Source organism: Haliotis rubra, unplaced genomic scaffold (genome assembly GCF_003918875.1).
Source record: "Haliotis rubra isolate DU_JTF1 unplaced genomic scaffold, ASM391887v1 Scf46, whole genome shotgun sequence".
Lineage (NCBI taxonomy): Eukaryota > Metazoa > Mollusca > Gastropoda > Lepetellida > Haliotidae > Haliotis > Haliotis rubra.
In genome coordinates, this window is record NW_025767146.1 from 1,285,903 (window position 1) to 1,297,928 (window position 12,026).

A 12,026-nucleotide genomic window follows, 5' to 3' on the forward strand; every position below is an offset into this window, starting at 1 on the left:
TGTGTATGATAAGATCTTGAATATGGACTCCTTGCTGTATGTAACAACGTGTTATACCATGCTATTTTGATTACTTAATAAGACATCCAAGGGGACACATCAAAGTGTGCATTTGAAGCATGTAACAAGACATATTGCAAGACATGTTGCATGACGTTGTGTATTGTATAAAGCTTCATGTTACAAGAAGGTGTGTATCAGTGTGTACAACACATTCTACGTCCCGGTGTTCATATGTGCATAGCGCAGCGAAATCAGGATGTTATATGAGATAAGGAAGTAAGTGGTCTGCATAACAAGTCATGCTGCATTAGAAAGTTAATGGTTGGTATTACAAGTCATGCTGCATCAGAACGCCTCTTACGACAAACATGGGTTGCTGAAGACCAATTCTGCCCGTATCTTCACTGGGTGTATGGGTGTAAACATGTTGTGTTCATGGGAATAGAACACCAGGCATTTTGCTCAAAGGTGTTCCTGTTGCGTCAAAACATATTATTGACACAGCACCTTTTACTCGAGATGGCAATGATCTGGAACGCCACGCGACGTTAAACCCGTTTTCACCTCACCTCACATTTCACGTTCATCTCACTACGCATCAGGGAGCTACTGGTGCGTTGTGCATGTTACATCGGGTGGTGAATTGATGTGTACAATAGGACATGTTACATCAGGTTGTGAATTGATGTGTACAACAGGACATGTTACATTAGGGTGTGAACTGATGGGTATGACAAGACATGTTACATCAAGTGTTATAGTATGTATTACAAGACATCTTACATTTCTGTTGGTGTGTATGATAAGATATTGAATATGGACTCCTTGCTATATGCAACAACGTGTTACACCATGTTATTTTGATTACTTAACAAGACATCCAAGGGGACACATCAATATAACAAGACATGTTGCATGACGTTGTGTATTGTATGAAGGTCCATGTAACAAGACATGTTGCATGACGTTGTGTATTGTATAAAAGTCCATGTTACAAGACATGTTGCATGACGTTGTGTATTGTATAAAGGTCCATGTTACAAGACATGTTGCATGACGTTGTGTATTGTATAAAGGTCCATGTTACAAGACATATTGCATGACGTTGTGTATTGTATGAAGGTCCATGTTACAAGACATGCTGCATGACGTTGTGTATTGTATAAAGGTCCATGTAACAAGACATGTTGCATGACGCTGTGTATTGTATGAAGGTCCATGTTACAAGACATGTTGCATGACGTTGTGTATTGTATAAAGGTCCATGTTACAAGATATGCTGCATGACGCTGTGTATTGTATGAAGGTCCATGTTACAAGATATGTTGCATGACGTTGTGTATTGTATAAAGGTCCATGTTACAAGATATGTTGCATGACGTTGTGTATTGTATCAAGGTCCATGTAACAAGACATGTTGCATGACGCTGTGTATTGTATAAAGGTCCATGTAACAAGACATGTTGCATGACGTTGTGTATTGTATGAAGGTCCATGTTACAAGACATGTTGCATGACGTTGTGTATTGTATAAAGGTCCATGTTACAAGACATGTTGCATGACGTTGTGTATTGTATAAAGGTCCATGTAACAAGACATGTTGCATGACGTTGTGTATTGTATGAAGGTCCATGTTACAAGACATGCATGCATGACGTCCATGTGTGTATTGTATCAAGGTCCATGTAACAAGACATGTTGCATGACGCTGTGTATTGTATGAAGGTCCATGTAACAAGACATGTTGCATGACGTTGTGTATTGTATAAAGGTCCATGTAACAAGATATGTTGCATGACGTTGTGTATTGTATAAAGGTCCATGTAACAAGACATGTTGCATGACGTTGTGTATTGTATGAAGGTCCATGTTACAAGATATGTTGCATGACGTTGTGTATTGTATAAAGGTCCATGTTACAAGACATGTTGCATGACGTTGTGTATTGTATAAAGGTCCATGTAACAAGACATGTTGCATGACGTTGTGTATTGTATAAAGGTCCATGTTACAAGATATGTTGCATGACGTTGTGTATTGTATAAAGGTCCATGTTACAAGATATGTTGCATGACGTTGTGTATTGTATAAAGGTCCATGTTGCAAGACATGCTGCATGACGTTGTGTATTGTATGAAGGTCCATGTAACAAGACATGTTGCATGACGCTGTGTATTGTATGAAGGTCCATGTTACAAGATATGTTGCATGACTTTGTGTATTGTATAAAGGTCCATGTTACAAGATATGTTGCATGACGTTGTGTATTGTATCAAGGTCCATGTAACAAGACATGTTGCATGACGTTGTGTATTGTATAAAGGTCCATGTTACAAGATATGTTGCATGACGTTGTGTATTGTATCAAGGTCCATGTTACAAGAAGGGGTGTATCAGTGTGTACAACACATTCTACGTCCCGGTGTTCATATGTGCATAGCTCAGCGAAATCAGGATGTTATATGAGATAAGGAAGTAAGTGGTCTGTATAACAAGTCAAGCTGCATCAGAAAGTCAATGGTTGGTATTACAAGACATGCTGCATTAGGAAGTAAGTGCTTGGTATTACCAAACATGCTGTATTAGGAAGTAAGTGCTCGGTATTAGAAGACATGCTGTATTAGGAAGTTGATGGTAGGTATTACAAGACATGCTACATTAGGAAGTTAATATTGGTATTACAAGACATGCTGCATTAGGAAGTTAATGGTTGGTATTACAAGACATTCTGCATTAGGAAGTTAATGGTCGGTATTACAATACATGCTGCATTAGGAAGTTAATGGTCGGTATTACAAGACATGCTGCATTAGGAAGTTAATAGACATGCTGCATTAGGAAGTTAATGGTCGGTATAACAAGACATGCTGCATTAGGAAGTTAATGGTCGGTATTACAATACATGCTGCATTAGGAAGTTAGTGGTCGGTATTACAATACATGCTGCATTAGGAAGTTAATGGTCGGTATTACAAGACATGCTGCATTAGGAAGTTAATGGTCGGTATTACAATACATGCTGCATTAGGAAGTTAGTGGTCGGTATTACAAGACATGCTGCATTAGGAAGTCAGTAGTCGGTATAACAATACATGCTGCATTAGGAAGTTAATGGTCGGTATTACAAGACATGCTGCATTAGGAAGTCAGTGGTTGGTATTACAAGACATGCGGCATTAGGAAGTTAATGGTCGGTATTAAACGACATGCTGCATTAGGAAGCAAGTGCTTGGTATTACAATACATGCTGCATTAGGAAGTTAATGGTTGGTATTACAAGACATGCTGCATTAGGAAGTTAATTGTCGGTATTACCAAGTGCTTGGTATTACAATACATGCTGCATTAGGAAGTTAATGGTTGGTATTACAAGACATGCTGCATTAGGAAGTTAATTGTCGGTATTACAAGACATGCTGCATTAGGAAGTTAATGGTCGGTATTACAAGACATGCTGCATTAGGAAGTTAATGGTCGGTATTACAAGACATGCTGCATTAGGAAGTTAATGGTCGGTATTACAATACATGCTGCATTAGGAAGTTAATGGTCGGTATTACAATACATGCTGCATTAGGAAGTTAATGGTCGGTATTACAAGACATGCTGCATTAGGAAGTTAATGGTCAGTATTACAATACATGCTGCATTAGGAAGTTAGTGGTCGGTATTACAAGACATGCTGCATTAGGAAGTTAGTGGTTGGTATTACAATACATGCTGCATTAGGAAGTTAATGGTCGGTATTACAATACATGCTGCATTAGGAAGTTAGTGGTCGGTATTACAATACATGCTGCATTAGGAAGTTAATGGTCGGTATTACAAGACATGCTGCATTAGGAAGTTAATGGTCGGTATTACAAGACATGCTGCATTAGGAAGTTAATGGTCGGTATTACAAGACATGCTGCATTAGGAAGTTAATGGTCGGTATTACAATACATGCTGCATTAGAAAGGTGGTGGTCAACATTACAGGACATACTGGTATTAAAAGACATGCTGCATTAGGAAGTTAGTGGTCGGTATTACAAGACATGCTGCTGGTCGGTATTACAATACATGCTGCATTAGGAAGTTAATGGTTGGTACTACAAGACATGCTGCATTAGGAAGTTAATGGTCGGTATTACAAGACATGCTGCATTGGGAAGTCAGTGGTCGGTATTACAAGATATGCAGCATTAGGAAGTTAATGGTCGGTATTACACTACATACTGTATTTGGAAGTTTGTGATCGGTGTAAGAAGACATGCTGCATTATGAAGTTATAAATTACAACAATACAATGAACAGAACCCTTCCATTATCATACGAAATCTCTGCTAAAAGATAAGTGAATTCCGAGCATGATTATTATGAAATAATGATGATACCAGTAAATGTATCCTGCCAGACTGCTCTCACCAGTCACAAACACATGCAAAGGCATGCCAGTTGCTTTACCCTGGAAAAGGCGGGGAAGTACAGTGCAAGACATACTACGGAATTACTTTGGAGACATTTGTGCATTTCCTGTTCAAATTTAGACATGTCCTCCATATCTTTACCGTAAAACTTGAGTGCTCTAACACTGATCAAATAATTCTTGTGCAAGAGTCGTATGGCACTCTTTAAAACCTTCGTATAAAGTCTATGCTTGATTGCACCTCACAAGTTGTGAAATGTAGACATCACAAACTGGAGCTGATGGACTAATGTTCGACATGAAGAGAAGATTGACTATTGGTGAGTTTAGTCATCACTCGTGTCATGTAGTCTAGTGGAAAGTGTATAGTCACTCTGAATCCTTATCCATAGATATAAATATGAAACAAGCGATTGGATCTCACTAGTCTCATTTTGGTGGGTAAATCAGTGCATCAGAATTGCGTTTGTGGTGGTTCTTGAATGCTATCCGATTGTCGATACACCCCCTAGCTTACATTAACTTGTTGGCCACAATACACTGTTTTGACTTTGTCAATCCGAGTAGGAGTTCCCATGAAACAGATCAAAGATATGATGGCCATTGTGGTGCTTGTTTCTTGCCTTACCTCAAGTATTTACAAAGAAATAGTCGACGAAGAAGTCCAAAATTGCACACATTGTTTTATCAGTAAACTGCATTTTCTTTCATCTTTGACAAACTGCGCTGAACCTCTGAATATACATGTGTAAGTTAACAATATCTATGAGATCAATGAATGAAGGTTTCCTTACTTGGGATAGCAATGTACAAATCTGGGCCTCCTTTCACAAAGCACTAAGGTGATGGTAAGTCGCTAAGGTAACCTTAGTGCAATGTTAAAGAATGGGAGTTAAGGTTAACCTTAGTATAGGTTGCTATTAATTAAATGCCTGTTGCCAACATTGAACTTGATTTGCCAAATTTCAATAAAATCCTCACTATTCTTAGAATCCACATGGTACTAATTCCACTGGTCTCAAATACACTCTAGAAAGTAAATAAAATCCTTCTGTATGAAGTCAATAACTATATAAAGAATTATAGTTAACCTTTGAGACATGGATTTTATGGTACATTTGCTGGATCCAAGAATAAACCCCTACTAAGCTTGGTGCATATAACAATACATGGTAAGTCAGGGTATGTATTGGTGTGAATAATGATACATTCTACATCCGGAATTTATTTGTGGGTACAACAAGTGGTGCTTCACAAGAAACGTATTGGTCGGTATAACAAGACCACCTACATCAGGAAGTTATTTGTGGGTCTAACTAGACATGCTGCATTAAGAACTTATCGGTCGGTATAACACGACATTGTGTTTCTTCTTTGCCATGCGTCTTGGACTTATCACCGTGACGTCTGAGGTTAATCACAAATGGTGCCACGTAACGCAGTACAGCGTGCCATTATGTCTTTTTGTTCAGCGTCACGAACCCAATTGTCCGTTTGCAGCCAGCCTCCAGCGGGCTTCTGAACGGTGAAGGCAATCAGATTGGCAGTAATGAAGATGAGACAGGTGTGGTTGCTGGGCAGGTGTGGTGATTCCAAGGTGCAGGTACTGCCAGTCCAGCTCTTTATAATTCAGTCAGGAGCGGCCACTGATGGCGAGAAGTAGGTGGGATCGGCGAATCACTGTGTTGTGTTAACACGCACTACGTGACCCTTGCAACCATTTTGCTTTCCGCAACACGAACTAAGACGCTTTTAAACGCAATCGTAGTTGTATAAAGAGCATATTGACCAAGTGCGACCTCTTTGAAACAATACGCGATCAACAGCTGATTCAATATTTGTTGGAAAGAAAAAAATCGACTTCTATTTCAGGACTTTGCTATGGCAATATTGACTGTGGTCTTAATTACCTTTATTGATATGCCTAAATCATGTATGACGAAGGAAGGTAATCACGATATGAGTGGACGTGGTCAGCACAGTGGGCATTTGCCACCGTTACACAGTGTGTCCGAGGGAATGAATAATACACGGCTCCCCACGTGGGTCTAGCGTGACTGATGCCGGACAATCTGCTTTAATTACTTCACAACATCCTCTGTGGTGTGAAGTATATACTTTATTCAGGATTTTTGCCTTGTTAGAAGCGACTACACCAAGTATCACAAGGCCTCAATGTATACCTTCAGTTTGCCTTCCACTTTGGCCCACAATGTAGTTTTCTTGGAGCTTGGTACTTTTGTCTTAGACAGAATGTTTTCGCCACTGTTTCATGAAGTATCATTTTTCTCCAAAGGAGCAGTCCAACACATATCTTCTGCACAAATGACTTGTTTTTGTTTTCAAAAACACCAAAGTCCTCTCACATGTGCGCACAATAACACATTCTTGTAATCAACCAGGACTATCATCAGTGTGGACATATCAAAGTCTGTATTCTACCAGGACGAGTGTAATCTAGCTCTATTTAATAACTGTGTCGATATAGTGAGGTGACTTTTGATTCGGAGAGAATTGTTTGACGTATGTGCAGTTTACTACAATGGTTAAGTTCGTGGGTGAGGAAACGGCGTGAATGTAAAATGAAGTTGACAGTCAAACTGACATTGTATTGAACCAGAGAGATGTCCATAATATGATACAATACATTCACCAACTGTATAAAACATATTAATTTTCCTAAATTGTACACAAATGTTGCCAAATGATGTGGACGAATACCAATAAGCACATGAGACATTTGAGACTGTACAGAAAATTAACAGCATGAAAATGTTTCGAAATATATTTTCCTGTATAGATTGCAAGTCGACCAAGTGTGTTTATATGTCCTTTCTTTCCTCGAGTGTGCTGTGTCAATACTGTGTTTAAAGAGTTAAACAGGTCTACAATACGTGTGCGTGCATATCGGTTTATTTGCATAGGTTAAACGTTGCTATAAACGTTGAACACAGGTCGGGTAAAACTACATGCCCTCACATTATACAGAGAGTCATTCCGCTACAGAACTGCGTGCATCAGGTCTCCTCGGTATATGGACTGTGTGTATATAGCACACGTCATTGAAGGAGACTGAGACGATTCTTTCAATTAATACAATAAACCTTTTTTGGGTAACAAAGGCATGTGTTTAAAAAATCCATCATTAGAAGTGACAGAGAACTGTCAATGCCAGGTCTCGTCCTTTTCGATCACAGTAATGATTGACGATCATGCATCTTGTTCATCTCAAATGATACACCAGCTGGGAACATGTAGAAAACTTTGCAGGAGGTCATATATACTAGGGACATAAAGAAACTGTGCATACAAAAATTTAAAATAAAAATTTATCAAACCTGTGTAGACACATAAAGATTTAAAATCAGAGATTAGTGACATGTATCCAACATGCATGCACGTGCCACGTTCCGTGACGTCAGTGGGTTCGTCCTTGAGACGTGCAATACGTTGTTGCACGTGCATTCCGGCAAAGAGAAACAGAGCAAATGAATGCCACACAATACTGTCACTTTGGAAAGCTCAACCCCTACCCTTGCGATCGTTCAAAAAATTAAACGGCTATTGAAACGCATAGCATGCCAAGGCTCACGTCTGCACAACGTCAAAAGGCCATTGGGATGGTCCGTGGGGGAATGTCTCAGCGACAAGTGGCTGCACATTTCCACTGCCACCGGAACACCGTTTCTGCACTGGTGAGACGCTACCAGAACACAAATGACGTCATCGATCGGCCACGTTCTGGACGTCCACGTGTAACAACGCCAAGACAGGACAGATGGATAAGGGTGACCCATCTTCGCCACAGGTTTCAGACTGCAGTGATGACTGCCCGAACCATCCCAGGACTTCGCCGTATCCACCCCAACACAGTTCGACAACGTTTACGTCATCACGGGGTCACACCACGACGTCCCGCCATACGGCCTATCCTGACACAACGTCATCGACAAGCTCGCCGAAAGTAGTGCCGAAATCATGTCCGCAGACCCTTGTTTTGGTGGAGAAATGTTGTTTTTACAGATGAGTCCAGGTTTAACATTTCCCATAGTGATGGACGTCAACGTGTCTATAGACGCGTGGGAGAACGTTATGCACAGGCCTGTGTCTTGGAGAGGAATAGCTTTGGTGGTGGTTCCCTGATGATTTGGGGTGAAATAACAGCACGCCAAAGAACTCCTTTGGTGATTGTTCAGGGCAACTTAACTGGTGTGGGCTACAGGGATCAGATTCTTCGACCTGTGGAAATTCCTTTTCTGCAACGTCATGGCCCTGGGTTAACATTCCAACAGGACAATGCCCGCCCTCCTACGGCAAGGGTTGCTATGGATTTCTTGCAACACCACAACGTTGACTTACTGCCTTGGCCTGCAAATTCACCGGATCTCTCCCCGATAGAGCATGTTTGGGACGAGATGGATCGACGTCTACTCCGTCTTCCTCATCCGCCAGATAACGTCCTTGACCTTGCAACAGAACTTGAGAGAATCTGGCGTGACATCCCACAAGCCTTCCTTGCACGTTTGATAGGCTCTATGCGTCGTCGATGCACTGATGTTCTCAATGCCGATGGTGGACATACCCGTTATTGAACGTGTGACATGGTCGTTTGACCCCTGTCCCCTGGACTCTTGACGTCATTGTGATTGACTTTTCAATTGAAATTCTCCCGACTTTTTATGGTCTCATGATCCCTCCATTAAAGTTTATATGTACCTTTGACATTGTTATCGTACTTATCAACTGGGATAATATTTTGTCAATGCACAGTTTCTTTATGTGGCTAGTATAGATCAAATTTTAAAAAGAATATAATCAACAATATACTACGTTGTTTCTCCGTTGAAAGTAGCTAATTGTATAACGCGCATTGATCACACCCATTATATAACTCAGATTTCTTTCTGTATAACCCACACTGTCTCCTCCTACAGTATAACCTAGACTGACCACACTTTGTATATAACACACTGTCTCCTCCTACAGTATAACCTAGACTGACCACACTTTGTATATAATACATGGCCACACCTAACGTATAACTCACACTGTCCAAATATCGTGTACAATGTACGCTGACAACACCTTCCGTACACATTCTGCTACTAGAGAATAACCCAGACTGTCCACACTTTATATATAACACATGGTCACACCTAACATATAATTCACTCTTCCCACATCTCGTGTCTGACTACACCTTCCGTACAATGGATGGACAGACACAAAAGCGGACAAGGGAAAATATACGACATAGAAACCTCAACTCTCACATCAGCCTACAAGCCTTCATGAAAACCCTGGAGAATTCACATTAATGACACGATTTTCACCAATCGCATCAATCCTAATCCCATTATGTCAAAGCAACTGTCAAACCCACAAAATCGAGAGGTTCGGTATTCAACGAAAGTGGCCTATATGTACCCAGGCTGGTAGCACCAGTGCAGGAAAGATGGCGGGCCTGACATCTCCGGCAACAAAGAAAGGTTGTAACTGCTTTAGTCCTATCACTCTCCGAGAAGAGTGAGATGATCTCCACACACAGTAGTCACACCCTTGACAACATCGTCCTGCAGCCATCCCGTTGTTCTAGGAACTGGGACTAATGGTGTATCACCAGGCCCTGATTCCACTTTCCCTAATAACTACCGAAAAACACTTGAACAGTTTTGAAGAGTGTGTTCCTTTGCTGGCACAAGGACGTTGATGAGACAGACATCCATTGTCCTTTTCCAGACGACCAACACCAACACATCAACGACCAACACCACATGTTGTATGTTACCCTCTTGAACTCCCAGCGAGGCGTCAGCACTTCAGCCATCAGCAAGACGAACAACACTATGCTTACTATCTGCACACTGATTACAGGGTCGTTTTAAATTGAGGAACCTGCTCCATCTGCAACAGTAAACATCTGAAAACCTAGACTCGATAGTCGCCACCTAAACGGCTACCCAAAACATCCATTTGTCAACGCCAACATGCTTAAACCAAGAATGTAAGCTGAACGCTTCCCAAATGTAGCACTTTGTCTATTTATCTATTCCATGTTATGACCTTCCCAACTATTTCCCACATGCGCAGATTATGATGAACGATACAGACTAGGTGTAAAGTGAGCATCACCTTCCCATGAGACAAACAATTCTCTATGCCATTGGAAAAGGCGCACACAAAAAAATGGACAAGCCTCCCAAGCAGTCAAATCAGACGAAAATAACGCGAAACTTCTACTGACGAAGTTGTTATGACTCTATCTAAGATGATGTTATGTACTATATAACGCTAGAGAGGAAGGTGGTGCAAGGCGTCATCAGTATGAGACAAACCGAGAAGGGTATGATCAGAGATCAACGCGTTCTCGTACATCGCATGACAAGTACTTTATCAGACGCTCAGTTCCGTGGGAATCAAGCATTATGAGCGGTTTCAAGCAAACTATGCTGGATGTTAGAGGCGACTTATAGGAAAGGTAGGTGAGATATACTTACAAGTTGTACAGCAGTATGTCAGGGAGCCAGATCTTCTTTGAGGGAACCCGGACGTTATCGATGTCATCGTGCTCTGTTCGGTTCCACGATAACAAGACGTCCGTCCATTTCTGTGGAAACGAAATAAAAAATGAGTTGAATATATCCACACTCTCTCTCTCACTATCTCTCTCTTTCACACACTATCTCTCTCTCTCTCTCTCTCTCGTTGTAACATGGGTGGTGTTATATGTATCCACACTCTCTCTCACTATCTCTCTCTCTCTCGCTCGCTCTCTCTCTCTTTCTGTCTCTTGTAGTTATATCAATACTATACTGGGATAAAGGTATGTGCACGAATTGGACTAGGCATGGAAACACCAATGTCTGCAGCGTCTCCCTTCATGGGATACACTTATATAACACAAACAGTATTCATAATGTTATGTACATAATCTCATTGGAAACCAGTGTAACATGTCATAAACACACCCGCGTGACGAGTGCAGTAAACATAAATATTCAGACTCGTGAATGGATTTGTATCAAACAACAAAGACTACCAATGACTGTTCTGCACTCAACCGTCAGGCAACAGTGCGATGCTGGATACAATCTATGCCACCCGACCACGCCATAATATGATGAGTGTCATGCGACTAGCATTTGAATAGATGACGGAGAATTCGGGCCGTGGCTTTAGTACTATAGGGAATGACGTTCTTGAAATACACATATTATGCTACTCCACCATCGGACTGTATCAGATAGGGTTCTTGGATCTTCTTCTGACAGGGCGCCATCTCCGTCAGCAGAGTTGAGGATAGATATTGCGACAGGGTGGTAGATTCGTTAGGACATGGCACGGTAGCAGCTTCACCATCAGACAGAATTGTAGGATCATGTTCCAGGCTAGTAACTTCACCAAGAACAGGGTAGTTGTTTCATATTCCGATAGGCTAGAAACTTCATATTCCGACAGCGTAGCAGCTTTATATTCCGATAGCGAAGTAGACTCATATTCCGACAGCTTATTAGCCATGTTTCAGCAGTGCACCAGCTTCAACATGAAAGAGGGTAGTACCTTCGTATTCTGGCATGGTGGTAGTTTCATATTCCGACTGGATAGTAGCATC

General features: G+C 41.1%; 1 protein-coding gene across 3 annotated transcripts in view; it reads right to left on the minus strand.

The window, feature by feature from the left end:
* Positions 1–12,026, minus strand: part of LOC124290204 (neuronal acetylcholine receptor subunit beta-3-like) — a 137,585-nt gene that overhangs the window by 19,275 nt on the left and 106,284 nt on the right. For all 3 annotated transcript variants that reach the window (XM_046726915.1, XM_046726913.1, XM_046726914.1), the window contains one exon: positions 10,912–11,021. In XM_046726915.1, the coding sequence (XP_046582871.1) occupies positions 10,912–11,021 (110 nt within the window). The remainder of the gene's footprint in view (positions 1–10,911; positions 11,022–12,026) is intronic.